This window comes from Harpegnathos saltator, unplaced genomic scaffold (assembly GCF_003227715.2).
Source record: "Harpegnathos saltator strain DR-91 unplaced genomic scaffold, Hsal_v8.6 scaffold542, whole genome shotgun sequence".
Taxonomy (NCBI): domain Eukaryota; kingdom Metazoa; phylum Arthropoda; class Insecta; order Hymenoptera; family Formicidae; genus Harpegnathos; species Harpegnathos saltator.
In genome coordinates this window covers 62,044-83,391 of record NW_020230363.1, presented here as the reverse complement: position 1 = coordinate 83,391, position 21,348 = coordinate 62,044, and the positions used below count along the sequence as shown (strand labels likewise).

The following is a 21,348-nucleotide window of genomic DNA, read 5'->3' as shown; positions in this document are numbered from 1 at the left end:
TAGTCTGACGGTGCCAGGTCCAGGTTATACGGTGGATGTATTAAAACTTCCCAGCCAAGTTCTCTCAATTTCTGACGGGTCGTTAACCCTTTAACTGCTGAGATATTAAATGACCAGTGATCCTCTTTGCTGAGTTATTGTTACAATTATAAAATATTTTATAATGATAAGAGATGGCACTATATGCCCGCTCAATTCAAATACTTTTTACAAACTAAATTAAATGGGTATTACACATTGAAAGTCCAAATCGAGTAAACTCGATCGTAGCAAGGCCGTCATTTTTTCCACACTCGAGTTATCTCGACCGTAGCAGTTAAAGGGTTAAAGATGTATGCGATCTGACGTTGTCAGCGTGGTATACGACACCCTTTCTGTTGACCAGTTCCTGCCGTTTCTTTTGAATTGCTAGGTACAATTGTGCTAATTGTCGACAGTACAGGTCCGAGTCTATCATTCTGCCTGGCGGCAGCAGCTCGTGATGCACGATGCTCTTCCAATCCCACCAAACACACAGCATAACCTTGGGCGTTAGTGTGGGCTTTGCCACAGACTGTGGAGGTTCTCCTCGCTTCGACCACGATCTTTTTCGCACATTGTTGTCGTAGGTTATCCACTTTTCATCACTCGTGATCAACCGCTTCAGAAATGGCTCGATTTCGTTACGTTTCAGTAGAGATTCGCAGATAGAAATTCGATCGAATAAACTTTTTTGAGTCAGATCATGTGGCACCCAAACATTGAGCTTCTTTTTATAGCCAGCTTTCTCCAGATGGTTTAACACTGTTTGGTGATGGAAGTTTAGGTCATTGGCGATGTCATGACTGCTTACATGCCGGTCTTGCTCAATTTTTGCCAGAATATCATTCACTTTTTCTCTGGCCTTTTTCTGATTGGTCGCCCACTGCGAAGAGCATCTTGGACATCGAAATTTCGAGAACGAAAGCGACTGAACCATCTTTCAGCTGCTGCTTTTGATAACGTATCTTGCCCATAAACAGCACAATTTCTTTACGGGCCTGCGCAGCATTTGCGCCTTTATCGAAGTAAAATTGTAAAATGTAGCGCAGTTTTATGGAAAATTTACTCATCTTCACGGCGCAATATTTTACGTCTGATTATAAGAATTCCAACACTTTTTGTATGTCTACTAACTTCAACTGTCAGCTGTCAAATGACGTTAGGTCTGACCTGCTGCGACTCATATACCCTGAGATTTAGGACACTAACGCTATCTCGTGCGCAAAAGGCTCAATACTTTTTAGACAACCTGGTATATGACAAAAGAATCGATCTCTGAAATTAGAATGGAAATAGAAAAGGCCGCTGGTGCAAAAAGATCTTATCAATCCACATATGAAGAAACTGTAGAACAATCATCTCAGAAAGACAAAAGCGTCATAAAGATGGCGAAAAACAATGAAAATCCAAGGAAAAGAATTACTCTAATTGATATATCGACTGAAAAATAGACGGAAGAAGGAATACAAACACAACCACCTTCAGCAACACCTTATGACTCGAACACCAGAAACAATAGGTTGGAACCCTGCGAAAGGTCAAATAAATATGACGCTTTTTCCTGGGCATCTTTGTTCATATTAAGAGAATTTCGACTAACAACAAAGGTAAAAACAATTACCTTTGTTAGAAGTATCGAAAAAACTATACAAAGCCAATCTCAAATTTAAGTACAGTATTAATAACTACTCTTATAACACATGGAACTATTTCGCTAACTATTTCATATCAGAAGAAAAAGTGGTAACTTTTTCTTCCTGACTTTTGTTAATTTGATGATTTTGAAATTTCCAAAGATCGATAAATTAACAGTTAAAGCACAATTAATGTAACAATATATTCTTGAAATTAAATAGAATAAAAAAGCCTAGTACCATTTTTTCTTCTGACAATTAGTTAACGAGATATCATAAGTTAAATATTGAAAAAGTTACCAAGTTTACATATCTAAAAAAATACATTACATATCTAAAAAAATATTAAGCAAATAAAAAAATGTTCCAGACAAAAGTTGTTAAAATTAATTAGTAGAAAAAGAAGATATAATAAAAAATTGGACTTCCTGTTTAAAAAAATTAAGTTGACCTTCATCTGATCTTAAATACACGTTTCAAGGTCAAACCATTGCACGTTCCCCTTTAAACCATATAATTTTTATTTAAAACATTTCTCCAACGCTTCGTTTTTGAGATATTTCGTATTATCAACTTAAATGGTCCATCCTATATACAAGGTGTTTCTGAATAGTCTGTACAAACTTTCAAGATATGTTCCAGGGACCAAAACAAGCAGAAAATGTCATATGAACATGGGGTTGAACACGCTTACTTATAAAGTTATGACGATTCGAAATTTTCCTGCAGTAGAAGAGTTACGACAATTCAAAGAACCGTCTTAAGAAAAATTTTCTCTTTTCAACATCAGATTCGAACAGTTCTCGAACAGTTCTTGGAGCATCATTGGCTGTTATCAGCCTGAATTGCCCAATTTCTCATAATCGCCGATTAACTGCTGAACGTTTAATTCGATGGCCTGGAGTTTCTTGCTACATTCGAGTTTTTCATTTGTTTTTTTGTTTTGTTTTTGTTTTGTTTTGTTTTGAAGTAAAACTATGTAATTTGATGTGATAAGTTCTTTAGTTACTGAAAAATTTCAAAGCATCGTAACTCCAAAAGCAATCATTTCAGTTGAAAGTATCCCGCAAAGCTCGTTTATAAGCCTATTTTAAAAACATGAATGAATATTCATTTGAAGAATTGGCGGATATTCATCTGATGTATGGCCGTGCCGTGGAAATGAACGGTTAGTCTCTCGAATGTACCAAAAACTTTTCCAGACCGTCGAACTCCAAATTATCAAACATTCGCAGCAGTTGATCGTCAACTATGAGAAACTGGGCAATTCAGGCTGGTAACAGCCAACTATGGTGCTTCAAGAACTGTGGTGTTCGAACAACTGATGTTGAAGAAAACGTTTTAGATGGAGTTGACAACAATCCCAGTATCAGTATAAGAAAAATTGCAGCAGCAGAACATATATCTCACATTACCGTATGGAGAATTCTGCATGAATAGCTACTTTATCCATATCATTTGCAGAGAGTCCAGACTCTCTTTAGCAGATTTTCCAGCAAAACTTGTGTTTTCTCAATTGTTTTTACAACAGTGTGTGGATCTATTTGCATGGTGACGCAATGCCAAAGGCCAGTTTGCACCCGATGAAGGTGATGCTCTCTGTTTGGTGGGATTGCAAGGGCATAATCTATTTCGAGCTTCTCCCCGCTGGCAAAACGATTGATTCGGACAAGTACTGTCGCCAATTAACCAATCTGAATCGAGAAATAAAAGAGAAACGTCCGATTTTGTCAAATCGCAAGGGAGTCGTCTTTCATCACGACAACGCCAGACCACACGTTTCGAAAAAGACGCTGCGCAAACTGAAGAGCCTGAAATGGGATGTCTTAACGCATCCACCGTATTCTCCTGATATCGCACCATCTGACTATCACTTGTTCCGGTCATTGCAAAATTATTTAAATGGAAAAAACTTTGACTCTTTGGAGGCCTTAAAAAACGGCGTCTCTTCGTTCTTCGAATCTAAACCGCGCAGTTTTTATGATCGAGGCATCCGTATGCTGCCAGAACGTTGGGAAAAGATTATAGAAAACGATGGAGAATATATCATTGATTGAATAAAGATTTTTGTTTGCCTAATCACTGTGTGACTTTTACTCACAAACTCCGCACGAACTTTTGCACTCACCCAATAGTTTTTTATTCTTCTTTACTTTTTACGAATGAAGCTGATTTTAACAGGGATGGAATAATTAATTTTCACGACAATCACCTCTGGGCAGAAAAAAACCCTCACGGTATTGTGCAATCGGTATTAGGCATCAACAGCAATTTAGCCTGAATATTTGGACAGGAATTATCGGCAATCACTTGATTGGGCTGTATTTCTTACCAGCAAGATTAAATGATGAAACTTATCGCGATTTCCTAGAAAATCGACTTACAAGACTCCTAAAGAATGTCCTATTGCCTATACGACAAAGAATGTGGTTTATGCATGACGGTCCACCAGCCCATTTCAGTCGACCCGCCAGAGAATTCTTAAATGCCACCTATTCTGGTCGATAGGTAGATCGGGGAGGACCAATATCGTGGCCAGCACGCTCACCTGACATGAATCCATTGGACTTCTTCTTCTGAGGGTATTTGAAAACTCTTGTTTATTCTGTTCCAGTACTAGATATTGTAACTCTTCGTCAGCGGACCCTGAATGGCTGCGACATCATCCGTAATATACCTGATATTTTCCAACGGATTCGCCAATCAATGCGGCAACGTGTACAAGCTTCCTTGAAATCTAACGGAGGCCATTTTGAGCATTTGCTATAGCAAGTGTATTGTCTTGTTATATCAGTAGAAATAAATATAGTTTGCAACTCCTATACGATTTAACGTTATAATTTCTTCTACTGCAGGAAAACTTCAAACCGTTATAACTCTAGAAAGAAGTATTTTCGACTTCATGTTCATATGACATGTTCTGCTTGTTTTGATCATAAAATACTAGGACATATCTTGAAAGTTTGTACAGACCATTCAGAAATACTCTGTATGCACGTTCATCTAACATCTGTATTTCGTGTAATAAGTTGCATATTGTGTCATTAAAATTAATTCTCTTGCATATTATAGTATGAGGAAATATGCGTAAGAGACAGTTATTGAGTACAACGCAACTGAAAAGAAATAACACAACACCTATCTATAGCATGGCGCCTATAGTATGATATCTTATTTTTCTAAAAATTAATCATGACCATATTGTATTATTATATATGGATGTATTCGGCATCAAATGCTCTTTAATTTTTGCCCTAATGAAATTTTTTAAATTTAATTTTTTGCAAAATTAAAGGAATAGGGGAGGTTGAAAAATTTGACACTTTTGAAAAATTTGAGTATACTGTTGCAAACAGTATAAAATACTGTAAAACTTTCGTAGGAAATATTTTTTTATATACCTCGTACTTTAGAAAATATCCATATAAAATGAAAATGTTATTTCTTTTCGGGAGGTTGTGTCACCCCCTAAACCTTGAGAGATACGCCAATAAAAAAAATATGTATCTAATGTTTTATATTGCTCTACAACATATCCAAGGCCTATTAAAACCGGTGAGGGACAGTTCCGACGGTTTCCTTGTGAAAGGACAAAAATACTTTTGGAAAGACAAAATGAATGAAGAATTTCTGAATTGGTGTCACCAAGAATCGGGAAGACGAGGTGTTTATTTCTGCCATAATTATCTAGATAACTCTCGTTATCCATGGTTTCACAAATTCCATATAGATAGGAGTCACGATGATTAACAGACTGCGAAGTGGACATACTGTTGCGTGCAAAAGTTTTGAGCCATAGTGTCTTTTTAAGATACATGACAATATATTGATTTGCTCTAAAAATTAATTATATTAATTATATATTAAAATTATATATTAATTATATATTAGAAATTAATTATATAAAATAGTTGACATAACATTCTTACAAATAATAGTACAGTTACAAAATTTTGAAATTACATAGTTTCTAATTATTTAGTCATACAGAGTGTTATAAAAGACCCGGAAGAGCAGAATAACTCGAAAAATATGAGTTCTAGGAAAAAATGCGAAGTACTGGGTTTTTATGATCTTTTCTTGGCTATCTGACGGTGACCTTGGATTTGACTTTGACAATGACTTTGAAGGTCATTTCAAGGTCAGGTCAATTTTTTTAATGGGACCCCATACTTTTGACCCCAGAAATGAAAAAAGCGGAAAATTTTACGTTCGGATATGACCTTGAACACTGCCAAATTTGACTAAAAGTCTAAAAGTCACATAAAGGTCTAAGCTTGCTTTAGGCTGAAAACGCGAATATCTTCGAATATGCACCTGCTAAGGAGCAATGTTACGCATATGAATAAGAATGTAGAGGTCAACGAGGGACATTCACCCGTGACCTTGCCCTTATTCTCAAGGTCATGAGTTAAGATTATTATTAAGGTCAAACCGGACTTTTTTAGGACTGAAAATTCATACATTTGACCTAAAAGTGTCAAGATTGAAAAATTTTACGTTCGGATATGACGTTTTCAACTTTGACCTTGTTCTTAAGGTTATGTGTCAATCATATCAAGGTCAATTAATTTTTTTAGGCTGGAAACATACTTTTACCCCCCTCCCCCCCATAATGTGAAGAGTGAGATTTTACGTACGAGGTCACATTCCGATTGTTGATAATTTCTCAATATCGGGCGCCATTTTGGATCGGTCATCTTGAATTTGTAAAATCCAACATCGGATTCGATTTCAGAAAAAACTCCAAAAGCTCCTTAAACGAGATCTAATTTTTGTTATTCTTAAATATCGGCCGCTATCTTGAATCGGCCATCTGGAATTTGCAAAATCCGATATCGGATTCGGTTTTAGCGAGCTCAAAAATCCCAGGATCGGTATCCGAAAAATTTATTCGCCATCGATAAAGTGTATGCTTCAAGGTTTTTATTTGTCTCGATTCTATCAGTGTCAAACAGATAATAGATTGTTTTTGAGTTTTCATCGATTTAACAAGTTTTGATGTCATTCTAGTCCGTTTTGAATTATTATCATATTATTATTAACGATCAATGGTACATTATTTATTATTTTTATTTAAAGGTAAAGAAACCGAATTTTTTATACCAAATTTTTGCAAACTTTTTGTTTTCAATTTCAAATGGCTTCTCTTACAGAGCATGAGAGAGTTTCGCTATTGATGATGAGAGAATGGGGGGATAGACAAAGGTCATACAGTGAAGTGAGATTGCTGTTCAATGAAAATTTTCGTAATGAAGGAGAAGGTATTTCAATATCGACTTATCTCGCACCATCAGACGATTTGTAGAAACCGGGAGTAATAAAAACCGCCAAAAATCTGGGAGGCCAAAGTCCCAAACGACAGAAGAGCGACAATTTGAAGTAGCCCAATCATTTGTTGAAAATTCCAGATTGTCAATTAGAAAAGCATCTCAACAGCTTCAAATGAGTGTATTGTCAATTTCCAAATATCTAAAGACCATTAAGTTTCACTCCTACAAAATTCATCTCCACCATGAGTTGAATGAGGATGATTTTGACCGCAGGGTGCAATTTTCAGAAGTTATGATACAAAGAATTGATCATAAACCGAATTTTTTGCATAATATTGTTTTTTCAGACGAAACGTCTTTTGAAATTACTGGTAAGGTAAACCGTCATAATTTTAGATATTGGGACAATGAAAATCCTCATTGGATGCTTGAAGCACATACGCAGCGACCTCAAAAATTGAACGTTTGGGCAGGTCTTTATGATAATCAAGTGGTTGGGCCTTTTTTTATAAATGGGAATTTGAACTCAGAAATCTATCTGCAGCTTCTAACAGATCAAATTGTTCCATCAATACAGGAGATTGTTGGTGATAATTTTGATGATGTTTGGTTCCAGCAAGATGGGGCACCGCCACATTATGGACGCATTGTCGGACTATTCGCATTCGGAACTATTTAAACGATACTTTCCCTAATCGATGGCTAGGTAGAACCGATGGATAGGTAGAAGAGGAACAATCGAATGGCCACCGAGATCGCCCGACATTGCACCACTTGATTTCTTTCTTTGGGGCTACATAAAGAATAAAGTTTATTTCACTAAACCTCGTAACCTGGATGAGCTTCAACAACGGGTTATAGACGAATGTGCTGCAATACCTCCAGAAATGATAAGGAGTGCGACTGACAATTTGTCCGCTTAGCACACTGTCAAACGGTCAATGGGGAACATTTTGAACATCTCTTGTAATCTCAGGCCGAGTTACAAGATGCTTTGCCTTCGGTGGCCGGGACTAACTGAACCTTGCCTTCAGTGGTCGGGTTTGAGACACCTTGCCTTCAGTGGTCAGGTTTGAGACACCTTGCCTTCAGCGGTTGGGTTTGAGACACCTTGCCTTCAGTGGTCAGGTTTGAGACACCTTGCCTTCAGTGGTCGGGTTCCGAAACGCTTTACTTTCAGTAGACTTCACGATCAGTGAAGTAACGTAAAACGCATAATTTTGAGAACAAGATCAAGGTTGAAAGCGTCATATCCGAACGTAAAATTTTTCAATCTTGACACTTCTAGGTCAAAAGTATGGATTTTCAGTCCTAAAAAAGTCCGCTTTGACCTTAATAATAGTCTTAACTCATGACCTTGAGAATAAGGGCAAGGTCACGGATGAATGTCCCTCGTTGACCTCTACATTCTTATTCATATGCATAACATTGCTCCCTAGCAGGTGCATTTTCGAAGATATTCGCGTTTTCAGCCTAAAACAAGCTTAGAGCTTTATGTGACCTTCAGAGGTCAAATTTGGCAGTGTTCAAGGTCATATCCGAATGTAAAATTTTCCGCTCTTTTCATTTCTGGGGTCAAAAATATGGGGTCCCATTTAAAAAAATTGACCTGATCTTAAAACGACCTTCAAGGTCAAATCCAAGGTCACCGTCAGATAACCAAGAAAAAATCATAAAAACCCAGTACTTCGCATTTTTTCTAGGACTCATATTTTTCGAGTTATTCTGCTCTTCCGGGACTTTTATAACACCCTGTATAATATTTACATGTGTTCAAAAGTATTGAGCCGTATTCTTGTTGTGACTTTATGAGCCCGGTTTGTTTACGTTTCTTATGAAACTCCTTCGTAAATATTTACTTTAACTAAGGTTCAGTCAATTGTCTACCGCAATACCGAAACACACAATACAAGCTTTCAGTTACGCGAAGCCGTGATTAATCTTTCTCAACAAGGTAAAGTTTCTTTCGAAATTGTAAATTGCTTATTAGTTGATAAAAGTACTGTAAATAGGATTATTGCTAAATATAAGTTGACGAACTCTCTAGCTGATAAATCACGAAACGGTAGACCTCGCAAAACTACAAAGCGCGTCGATAAAATGATTAAAAGAAAGTCGATAGCAGATGTTAGAAAAACTGCCATTATATATTTCTCGAGAACTACGAGAAGAAAATCTTGCAGATATTAGTCGAAGTACAATATCTCGATATCTAAAGGAAGTAGGATTTTTAGGACGTGCTGGTGTAAAAAGAAAACATTAATTAGTGCAAAAAATAAGAAAGCTCGATTAGATTTTGCAAAGAAATTTGAACATTGGACTAAAGTTGATTGGCGAAAAGTACTTTTCTCTGACGAATCAAAGTTTCAGTTATTCGGAAGTGACGGTAGAAAGTATATATGACGTCCAACAAGCACAAGATATAACTCAAGATACCAAATTCATACCGTATAAAACATAGTGGAGATAACGTGATGGTTTGGGGATCATCTTTTTATAATGGAGTTGGTCCATTGGTTGAGATCACGGGTACTATGGACACTATAATGTATCGAGATATATTGACACAGCATATGCTGCCATATGCAACTTGAAACATGCCACGTAGTTGGATTTTCCAACAAGATAACGATCCCAAACATTCATCAAAACTAATAAAAAAATTTTTCATCGTGAAAAAAATGCGAGTTCTTGACTGGCCCTCGCAATCGCCGGACTTGAATTCTATTGAGCATTTGTGACAAGAACTCAAACTACGTACACGAAATAAGAAACACTCAAATACAGCTGAATTGTGGCAAGATTTGCAAACTCGATGGCAAAATTTACCTCAAGATTGCATTTCTAATTTAATAGCATCAATGCCTTGCCGTTATGCTGCAGTGATTGCTTCTAAAGGCATGGCAACAAAGTGTTAAGTTTAAAAAAGTTGACAACATTTTCTGTTAGTTTTCAATAATATATTTTTCTTATGAATAAGAAAACTTTTTGGCGCAATACTTTTGCACTGTTTGTAATAAGACATTGTGTAAAAATAAAATATTTAGAATTATTAAGAATAAAGTTTATATAATTATAGGACAAATAAATACATTTTGTTTATATATATATATATATGTGTAAGGTTTTTAGCGTTCATTATGAAATGAATATATAATAATTTTGTGGCTCAAAAGTTTTGCACGCCACTGTACCTCGCTTCGTGTTAGTCTTTTTCGTTTCGGCATTGTGGACTCCCCATTATGTACGCAGTGTGGAGTGGAGGAGACTCCCAACCACGTTTTCTGGATCTGTCTGGACACAAAAGTACAAAGGATAATATTAGAAAAAGAAACAACTGCAGTGCGCGGATTCCTTCCTCGCTCTGTGGAGTACCTGCTCGCGACTATTGATAAAAATATAATTTACTCGACAAATTCATTACTTTGATTAATAAAAACATATAGGCCTGATAACTACGATCATGTTAGATTACATACACTCTCAGGAAAAGACGAATGTAACTTAAAGATTTTTGCGTTATAATTTTGACTAGTGTATCGATGATAGCTTTATCCATAACTTAAACATCTTTGTTTCAATGTATATCTCTAGACTGTCATATTTAAGTTATGGTCTATGGTCATCAAAACTTATGGCACCAAAATATCAAAATATGTAATTCATAGTTTAAGGCTGTGTTTCTTATACGGTCTGTTCTATAGTACTAGAAAGAAATCCATCCTGGTAAAAACTGTTATTACGTTAAGTGTATAAAATAATAGTTTTTTAATTTTAAGAAAACAAAATCTTCTAACTCTAGGTCTAATTATAAGTATGGCACAGTTATTTTCTTCAGTTTCCGTCCGTTAAGATATGACACTATAGCAGAGGTTAATACGGGTATAAAAATGGAGGGCATAATTTTATATATCGCCCTCGGAACAATGTAAATCGTTAAGTTTGTCTATTTAATTTCGAGGTATAAGAGTTAATATAATCAAATAAGCTAGCACTTAATGGCTGTCTTTTTATTAATAAAAAAATTGTCTGATTAGCGTATAACAGATAATAAATTTTTTATTATCTGTTTTATTATCTGATTTTTTAACAGATAATGTATTTTCTATTATTAAATACAACTTATTTATTTAGTAATTTGTTAATTCTTGTCTGAAAAAGTTTTAGAGTTTTAATGCAAAAAACTTTTTTATAAATTCATCAATCTCAGTATCATTATATGAAGATTATATTAATTTAATAAATTTTGAATATAAACAGAAAGAAATCTAATAGGACAAATCCGGAGAATAAGATGGATAAGGTGGAAGTAACCATAGGAGCTCCATAATTTTTTCTTGGTTTATTCTAGTTGTGGTTAGCTGTTATAGTAAGATTACATTGTTGCAAACAGTGAGAGCTGACTACTTTTCTTCAATATAAATACTGATTCGTAAATAATGCTCATAACCATTTGAAGATAATATATTGATACATAGATACAATACTTAGATACTTGATACAATAATTAGATACTTCTCAGAAATAATTATTACTTTATAACGGAACTTATTTATGAATCAACCAAATATTATGGGTCTACTAGATACAAATCGAGATTCGTATAATCATGAAATTTTTTATGAACTTTATCACAACATAATCGCCGTATGGACTTGGGCGAAGAAATAAGATGAGAGGATTCGTGCGACAAGGGTTCACATATAAAAGTTTATGCAGTGGCAATGTTGCAATTAAGCAAATAGAATCAAGCAAATGCCGTTTTATCCAAAATCATCGCTTCGAATGATAGATAAAATAGTGGATACAAGGTTTTTCAATTGGTGCGGGTCGATGTTGGCAGCCTGTGGCGGCCATGTTGTTTTGCCGGCGTCTGTCTAACCTGTTGTTTATTATTCAGTCACTGATGCCAAGTCACCATGACAAGTTACACGATTGAGCAGCACGTCCAAATGATAAAACTTTATTATCAAAATGAGTGTTCGTTAATGCAAACGTTGCGCGCGTTGCGCCCATTTTACGGCAGACGCGGTGGCCCTTCAAAGTCTACTCTCCAACGTTTGGTGGCCAAATTCGAGACGATCGGTTCGGTAAACGATCAGCCAACACCCGTACGTCAAAGGAACGCCAGATCGGCCGAGAATATCGCCACTGTAAGTGAAAGTGTGCAGGAGAATCCGAGGCAGTCAATTCCTCGCCGTACACAAGAACTCGGCCTTTCGCAGACTTCACTTGGCGAATTTTGCGTCAGGACTTGGGCCTGCACCCGTACAAGATCCAACTGGCCCAGGAGCTCAAAGTTAATGACTATAGACAACGCCGTTTGTTCGCTGACTTGGCTTCGGAGCATTTGGAAGAGGACCCCAATTTTGGCTGAAAAATTATCTTTAGCGACGAGGCGCATTTTTGGATGAATGGCTATGTTAACAAGCATAATTGCCGTATATGGCACGACGCCAACCCACACGAGGTTCAACAGGTAGCAATGCATCCACAAAAAGTTATTGTTTGGTGCGGATTTTGGGCCGGCAGCGTCATTGGTCCGTACTTTTTCGAAAACGACATTGGTGAGGCCATCACCGTCAATGGCGAGCGCTACAGAACGATGATAACCAATTTCTTTTGGCCCAAATTGAACGATATGGACATGGACGACATGTGGTTCCAGCAGGACGGCGCTACGTGCCACACAGCGGACGCCACGATGGACATTCTGCATGAACGATTTGAGGATATGGTTATCTCTCGCAGAGGTGACGTGAATTGGCCACCAAGGTCGTGCGATTTGACCCCGCTAGACTTTTTCTTGTGGGGTTTTCTGAAGTCGCAGGTCTATGCCAATAAGCCGCAATCGACCGATGCCCTTAAAGTCAACATAACCTAGGTCATCGCTCAAATTCAGCCGGATCTATGCGGCAGAATCATTAAAAATTGGACCACTCGGATCCGTGAGAAGCCGCGGCGGACATTTGAACGATGTTATATTCCACACATAATGGCATACATGGGCCTTTCAAATAAAAAAAGAATTTCATTAATACCTCACACACAGCTTGTTTTATTCCATTGCAACATCGACCCGCCCTTATTGAAAAACCCTTTAGAAAAATATCGTGACTGCTTGATTTTAAACTTAGAATTAGTTTTTAATTTAGTTTTAAAGAAAGATTAGATTTTTAACTTAAACTTAATTATTTTAAATCAATTTTTTTATTTTTATTTATTTAATTATAATTAACTTAAAATCAATATTAACCCTTATCGGTCGTAAGTCACCTCTCATGTGACAACAGTACTTTGTCGCTGCGGTCGTACGTCACGTGGGAGGTAACAAGACGGAACCTGTCGAAACTCGCTCTCTGTGAAATGCGGGCACGATTGCCTTGTCAGTTAAGCATCAGCAACAGAGCAATTGAAATCTCCAGTGATATATCACTTTTTGTATTCAATTTTTAATATATTGAGCCCAAAAATGAATAAAGAAAATTTTATAAATTTCGATAGTGATAGTGGCAGTGAATGTTTTGAAAACAATTCTCAAAGTGATTTTGATTCTAGTGATGAGAGTAGCAGTCACATCTTATTACAACCTAAGAAAAGAAAAGTTATGCCTATAAAATATTCAAGTGAAGAAGAAAATGATGTAGAAATAGAAAATGTTGATAACTCAGACGATGATGGGATTGAAATCGAGAGTGATGACGATGGTCTTCCTAGTAGGATTCCTTTTACAAATATCAATCGCTAAATTTTTGGAAATGTTCAGCAGCCTATGGATTATTTCAAAATATTTATTACTAACGAACTCATAACAGAAATTATAACGCAAATAAACTTATATGCGAACGAGCAAATTGCAAAAAAGGAATTTACGTGAAGGTGAAACTGCGCGATATGGAACGCCATCAACAACAGACAATGAGGAGAGATTAGATGGAAAGCTACATATCTTGCAACTTGATGCTAAAGGAAAACATAATGACTGCTTAGTATGTTCTAATCGTAAGTAAACCTGGAGGAAGAAAAACAACAGTATACTTCTGTGAAACGTGCAACAGAAAACCATTCCTTCATGTTGGAGATTGTTTCAAAAAATATCATACATTAAAAACTTATAAATAATTATTTGAAACTCATATATTTGTAATACTCCTTCAAAAAATAAATAATTTCTAACAAAAATGTTATTCTTATAATACTGAAAATTTTTCGTACATTTATGGAAACCAGCTACAATCTAGTGAGAATCACGTATAAAAAGCTAATGTCCGATAAGGGTTAATATCATAAGATTCCTTTATTATCGAAATATATCGAGTTGAGCAAAAACGAGTCAAACATTCAATTTTCAATTCCCAACATTATTTTTTACTCCTGTTTATATATAAAAAACTTCATTTAGAAAAAATAATAAATTCAGAAAAGAAACTTGGAGTTTTCCATTTACTTTGCAATAAATATCGATCATTATTTATAATTCATTCGTCTTCTGTGAATAATTAAAGTCAAAAAGACGTATTTTACTTAAACATTAAATAATTCGGTGAAAAACATCGTATAATAAACAGTATGTATGTAAAGGTGAAGATTCATTCTTCTAACAGCTATATTCGTATATAAAAATTATTTAAGGATAATGTTTTACTTACACAAGAAACATGGATTGAATCCCCTACGATTTCGCTGAGCTTAAAATATGTAATAATCTAGACAAAATTAAGGATACACAATTTTTTTTATATATATCTAATTGACCTTATAAGCAGTGAAATATTCTTTTGAAAAAAATCTGTATTTTTCTTTCGAAGCATGCATTATCAAAAGTATAAGGGATGAAAGAAAACCTTTCGAATAAAAACTTAACGGTTTGAAAAGTACTTCATGTTTTCAATTTTTTTAAAAATGTTAAAAATTTAAACATATCCCTACCACTTAACAACTTCTTTCATAATCTAAAAATTTGATTTTTACTGAACAAAAGGATATTTTACGTCCAATCCAACCATATATTATATATTAATTCTATTTTCTAACAAACGAACTTCTCGAAAAATCGATGAGAATACTTTCATAAATCCGTAATGGTATACGTTGCCATTTACTTCATATTACTTGATACAGAGAGAAGAAGGAGAGAGGTCATGGACCGCTTTTAACCGTGTCCAGTGTGAGGCGCCCTCTGCACAAGCGTGCACATGAACTACGATGCCAATGTCCACGACTCTTTTCTGATTTCCCCCACCATGCACGCACCCATAGCCGGCTCAGTCTATCCGTATGGACCACGCGCTCGGCAATCGTCGGCGCGCCGAGCGACAGAGAAATATCATTCCATTCACGCGAGTGAGGCTAATTCTTTCTGCAGCTGGATTCTGTAACTCGTTATTGGAGTTAATGACGCTTTCGTTATCATTGCGCAGCTTTTCTGCGGTATACAAAAGCTGCGCAACGATAACGAAAGTGTCGTTAACTCCAATAACGAGTTACAGAATCGCACCACTGGGCTATAATCTGACAAGGGCTGCTGCCAAATTTGGGGTCACTGATTTTGACGAGCTTTGGCAGAAATGTAGTATAGATCCAGCAAAAGCTACTGTTAACCGGAGACGATGTAACACTCAAGCATTTGGGAGAAATTACAAATTGAAATTTCGCGATTTTAAGTGTTACATCCTGCGAACTTCAGACAATTAATTAAAATTTTTTTCCTCTTCTCTTTTCTCTCTCTCCTTTCGAACTTCTATTCTCCTAATACAACTATATAATAGGAATATATATATATATATATAAATATAAAATAGGCAACAGACCCATCTGGCGAACAGCCGTCGCGCCAAATGAAAGGCGATTCAGGAAAATTTCATAACAGGAAACAGTGTCCTGTTGTAAAAATCTAGAGTTTATATTTGGATAGTGTTCGCCAAGTGTGTCCGTCGGCTTAGCTATAAACATTTGAAACTCTGCGCTGACAGATCTCCAGTAGAACAAAGCAACTCGAAATATTCCTGCTCTAAAACTTTGAAACCTACATCTTCCTTATCTAAAACCATATGCTGCCTAACAACAAAGCTCGTAAAATCTGATCTCAGCCCTTGATTTTCGGCATCTTGACTTTTCCAGCTGGTCACTTGTATACATCTCTCTACCCCACAAGAATCCACCACCATCACACTTGTCGTACCTAATCATAACCTATCCACCGAAAACTATGAGACATCCATGCTCCACCCCTTATCCCATCTATATTCATGTCTTCTAGAACTAACTGTCTTCTCCCACAATGTCTTTTAATTTCGCTCATAACTTCTAATGGCTAAGACTTTTTCCGACTAAGATCAACCAGGGTCAATACTAAAAATTTACTAATTAAATCTTTGACATCATTGGACTCTCCTTGGGGCTTCACCCCTTCCCGAAAGGCCACCTCTTTACTCACCCTGGCGGGTTCTGCCTCCGATCACCAGTATAAAAATCGCGACGCCTTCGCAGGCATTTAGAATTCAGATTTGAGCATTCCAGATCTCAGATTCAGATTTAAAAGTTATTCGAGTATTCAAGCATTCAAATATTCCAGATTCAGATTTTAAAATTATCCGAGTATTCAGAGCATTAACCCTTCAGATCTTTAGAACATCCAGATATCTGAACATATAGACATTTTGATAAAAATATGACCTGTGGCAAGTGCGCAGTGAATACCATTTTTAGTGAGGTCTTGCTAACCCTTCTCAACCAAAGAATCGGCTGTCAGCAATTGGACATCCGCAAACGGACCCCACGTGGGCTATTTTCAATTATTGTTTTCCTCGTGTAAACACCGGAACCAGCGGTAAGTTTGTTTAACTTTCTATTCATATTCCTTCCTTTTTTCATTCCTTCTTCTTCCACTTCTCACACACATACACACACACGCACACACGCATACACACACGCACACACACACACACACACATACATACAATCATTCGCGTAAATTGTCATATGTTAAATCGCGCCGTTGTATCATTTGTTATTGTCTCCATTTTAATAAATCTGTTAACAGTTTATTTTCATCCAATTAATTTCAAAATCCTCCTCCACCTTCCAACAGTTGACTCATGGTCCTATTCCCGGTAAAGAGATTCGCGTCCTTGACCGAAAAACGGACCGCTCGTCGTACGTCAGTGACCGAGTAAAGGGACTCGTCGGGTTCTTGACCCGTTCCTTGGCACGCGTGTACGAATAAGGTTCGCCTTTGCTGCGAACGAAAAAGTTGTGCTCCTCCTCTAGGACGTAACATAAGTATGCTCCATTATACTAACATTTGTAGAACTATTTCCAAATGATGGTGTAGCGCAGCAGAGTGGGCGCAGTGCTAGTACTCGCCAGATTGCGTGTTCGCGCCTAGTTGTTTCTTGTTACTTCTTTTTAATTTATGTTATTTTTACTCTTACGAATAAAAATATATATGTTACAGAAGAATAGGAAGATAAATTCATTATACAAACAGCTTTTTCTATGTTTTATGAAGGAGAATGGACACACAATTCAAAAAGAGGTATACAGGGTGCACGATTTATCTGAAGACATTGAAATATTTCGAGAACTATGCATTGGATAAAAAAAAGTGGTTAATGAAAGTTGTTAGTCTCGGAGGGGGACATCCAATGATATCAAACTCGACCTCCCATCCCCCCTGGGGGTGGGGATTGGGGGCAACTTTGAAATCTTAAATGGAAATCCCCATTTTTTATTGCAGATACGGATTCTACGCCATAAAATACGTAAATTTTGTCCGAAACTTTTTTTTTATTCGTGATAGATGGCGCTGTAATCGCAAAAAATTATATTTTCCGCAATTCTTCAGAAATGATCATTGGATTGAGAAATAAAAAATACCTGTTCAATATTTTTAAAGAACATAATAAAAGTTATTCCCCTCCCATCCTCTCGGGGTAGGGTAGGTGATAACGTTCAAATCTCAAATGGGAACCCGAATCGAAGAGGGAACTGCTCGACGCGCCATTGTGGGTGTATGGCGAACTACGGCTTATAAAAGGCAGTACAATGCTATCTATCACGAATGAAAAAAATTGTTTCAACAAAAATTTCACAATCTAATTCTGCAATGAAAAATGTGGGTCCCCATTTGAGATTTGAACGTTATCACCCACCCTACCCCGAGAGGATGGGGGGGAGAATAACTTTTATTATGTTCTTTAAAAATATTGAACAGGTATTTTTTATTTCTCAATCCAATAATCATTTCTGGAGAATTGCAGAAAATATAATTTTTTGCGATTACAGCGCCATCTATCACGAATCAAGAAAAAAGTTTCGAACAAAATTTACGTATTTTGTGGCGTAGAATCCGCATCTGCAATACAAAATGGCGGTTTCCATTTAAGATTTCAAAGTTGCCCCCAACCCCCACCCCCAGGGGTGGGGTGGGAGGTCGAGTTTGGTATCATTGGATGTCCCCCCTCGAGACTAACAACTTTCATTAACCACTTTTTTTTATCCAATGCATAGTTCTCGAGATATTTCAATGTCTTCAGATAAATCGTGCACTCTGTATATTATATATAATTAGTATTTATTGCATACATTTTTTAATTAATACATTTGTATGTATGTTGTTTGTATGTATGTAATACATTTGTATGTATATACAGGGTGTCCGGAATGTGATCATTAATATTTTGTGTACTGGTAGATTGGGTGTAGCCGAGAAGAAAAGTCATGTACCGTAATGTCAAATTGGCAATAATTATCGAGTTATTAATTGAAACATGTGAGCCAATGAGCGCGTAGAGAGCGCTGGGCGGCCGCCTCTTGTCGCTTACGCTCGCTCGCTCGCTCGTCGTTCGCGCTCGCTCGCTCCTCGTCGCGCGCGCATGCCTCTTGTCGCTTACGGTTGCCTTTCGCCGCGCGAGGTAAGCCATCTTTTTATACACAGAGCCCGTCCTGTCGCTTTCTCGTGTGCTCATTCGTTTACACATTTTAATTAATTACGGAATAAATATTGAAAAAATTGTAAAATGGCACAGGACTTTTTTAATTGCTTTAACAAATTCTACCAGTACACAAAATATTAATGATCGTATTCCGGACACCCTGTATATAAAATTTATGTATATATACAGGGTATCCGGAATGTGATCATTGATACTTTGTGTAGTGGTAGAACTCGTTAAAACAATTAAAAAAGTCTTGTGTCATTTTACAATTTTTTCAATATTTATTCCGTAATTAATTAAAATGTGTAAACGAATGAGCGCACGAGAAAGCGACAGGACGAGCTCTGTGTTTAAGAAGATGGCTTACCTCGCGCGGCAAGAGGCAACCGTAAGCAACAAGAGGCGTGCACGCGCAACGAGGAGTGAGCGAGCGCAAGCGACAAAAGGCGGCTGCCCAGCGCTCTCTACGCGCTCATTGGCTCATATATTTCAATTAATAACTCGATAACTATTGCCAATTTGACATTATGATACATGACTTTTCTTCTCGGCTACACCAATCTACCAGTACACAAAATATTACCAGGTCTGTAAATATGAAACCGTAATTTGCCCATATATGGCCCTAGCTGTCAATGCAGTTACCGTCAAACCGCGTCATTGGCGCCATTTCCATTTGTTGACATCTGACAAAGATTTTCAACTCACAACAATACAAGTTTCATACAACAGCATAGTTTGTAATAGCGTTGAACATGTCGAATTTTGTGCCTGGAAACTACGATTTGCGGACAGCATTGATTTTCTGTTACTATTTGAAGAAAACTGCTGCAGAATCGCATCGAATGCTTGTCGAAGCTTACGGTGAGCATGCTCTTGGTAAATCACAGTGCTTTGAGTGGTTTAAAAATTCAAACGTGGCGATTTTGACGTGAGAAACGAAGAATGTGGAAGACCACCGAAAAAGTTTGAAGACAGCGAATTGCAAGCATTGTTGGATGAGGATGACGCTCAAACGCAACAACAACTCGCGGATCAATTAAATGTGACACGAGAAGCCGTCTCCATACGTTTGAAAGCCATGAGAAAGATCCAGAAGATGGGAAAATGGGTTCCACATGAACTGAATGAAAGACAGCAGAAAAACCGAAAAACCACTTGCGAAATGCTGCTCGCCAGGTACAAAAGAAAGTCATTTCTCCATCGAATTGTGACTGGCGATGAAAAGTGGATATATTTTGAGAATCCTAAGCGTAAAAGATCATGAGTAATTCCAGGCGAACTATCGACATCGACTGCAAAGCCAAATCGCTATGGACGGAAGACAATGCTCTGTGTTTGGTGGAATCAGAAGGTTGTGATCTATTATGAGCTGCTAAAACCTCGCGAAGCCGTTAATACTGAACGCTACCGACAATAAATGATCGATTTGAATCAAACTTTGCGTGAAAAACGACCAGAATATCAAAAAAGGCAACACAAAGTAATTTTGCTTCATGATAATGCACCATCGCACATAGCAAAACTGGTCAAGGAAACGATTGAGGCGTTTAGTTGGGAAATACTTTCGCATGCGGCTTACTCACCAGACTTGGCTCCGTCCGATTACTACTTATTTGCATCGATGGGACACGCACTTGCTGAGCAGCGCTTCACTTCTTACGAAAATGTACGAAAATGGCTCGATGACTGGTTTGCCTCAAAAGAGCAACAGTTTTTTTGACGTGGCATCCATAAATTGTTAGACAAGTAGGAAAAATGTGTAACTAGCGATGGGCAATACATCGAATAAAATTTTTTTATCATTTTCATACAATAAACGTGTATTTTCTATACAAAAATTCCGGTTTCATATTTACATACCTGGTAATGATCACATTCCGGACACCCTTTATATATATAGATGGTGGGGGGTTATAAGTTTACAACCCGAAATGTGAAGGTAGATTGGGTTAAGAGAAACATAAAAGTCCCATACCGTTTTGCGAGATTCGCAATAATTATCGAGTTATTAACGACAGAAATCTGAGGAGCGGGAGCGCGCCGATATAGATGATTGGAGAAGCGTTGCAGCTGTTTAGGCCGCAGCGCGGCCCAGTTGACCCAGTAACTGTTGCCGGTGTGCGGCGAGGAGAAAGACAATACGCTGCTATTCGTTGTTTTATCTCGTCGGACCTACGTCTCATCGCACACCGCCAACAATTGCTACAGTCTGTAAAGTAAGAGCATGTACGGGTTAATGTGTAGAAAAATTTATTTTTAATGATTTTTAAGTACATGAATTTGTTGTACTCCATGAGAAGAAAAATGCTATACCATTAATAATGAGTCCAGTCACCACCGGCATTGCCTGGCATCTCCGAGACATACTTTCTACTAAGTTGATTGCGTATTCGTTCAATAAAGACCTCCAAATGAGACGAATTTGTCGTATCAGCTGCTTCAAAGTGCACTCTTTTTCCTCGAAGCTTGTGCTTGAGA

The 21,348-nt window shown here is 37.1% G+C and overlaps 1 protein-coding gene across 3 annotated transcripts in view; it reads right to left on the bottom strand.

Annotated features, from left to right (window-relative positions):
• The window catches only part of LOC105184926 (cdc42 homolog), a 76,478-nt gene that overhangs the window by 6,529 nt on the left and 48,601 nt on the right, over nucleotides 1-21,348 (bottom strand). Inside the window, exon 5 of one of the 3 annotated variants that reach the window (XM_025303423.1) lies at nucleotides 10,057-10,222. The exons of the other annotated variants lie outside the window; for them this stretch is intronic. Within the exon in view, the coding sequence (XP_025159208.1) occupies nucleotides 10,169-10,222 (54 nt within the window). The 3' untranslated portion in view covers nucleotides 10,057-10,168. Of the gene's footprint in view, nucleotides 1-10,056; nucleotides 10,223-21,348 lie in introns of those variants that run through there. 3 annotated transcript variants of the gene reach the window in all.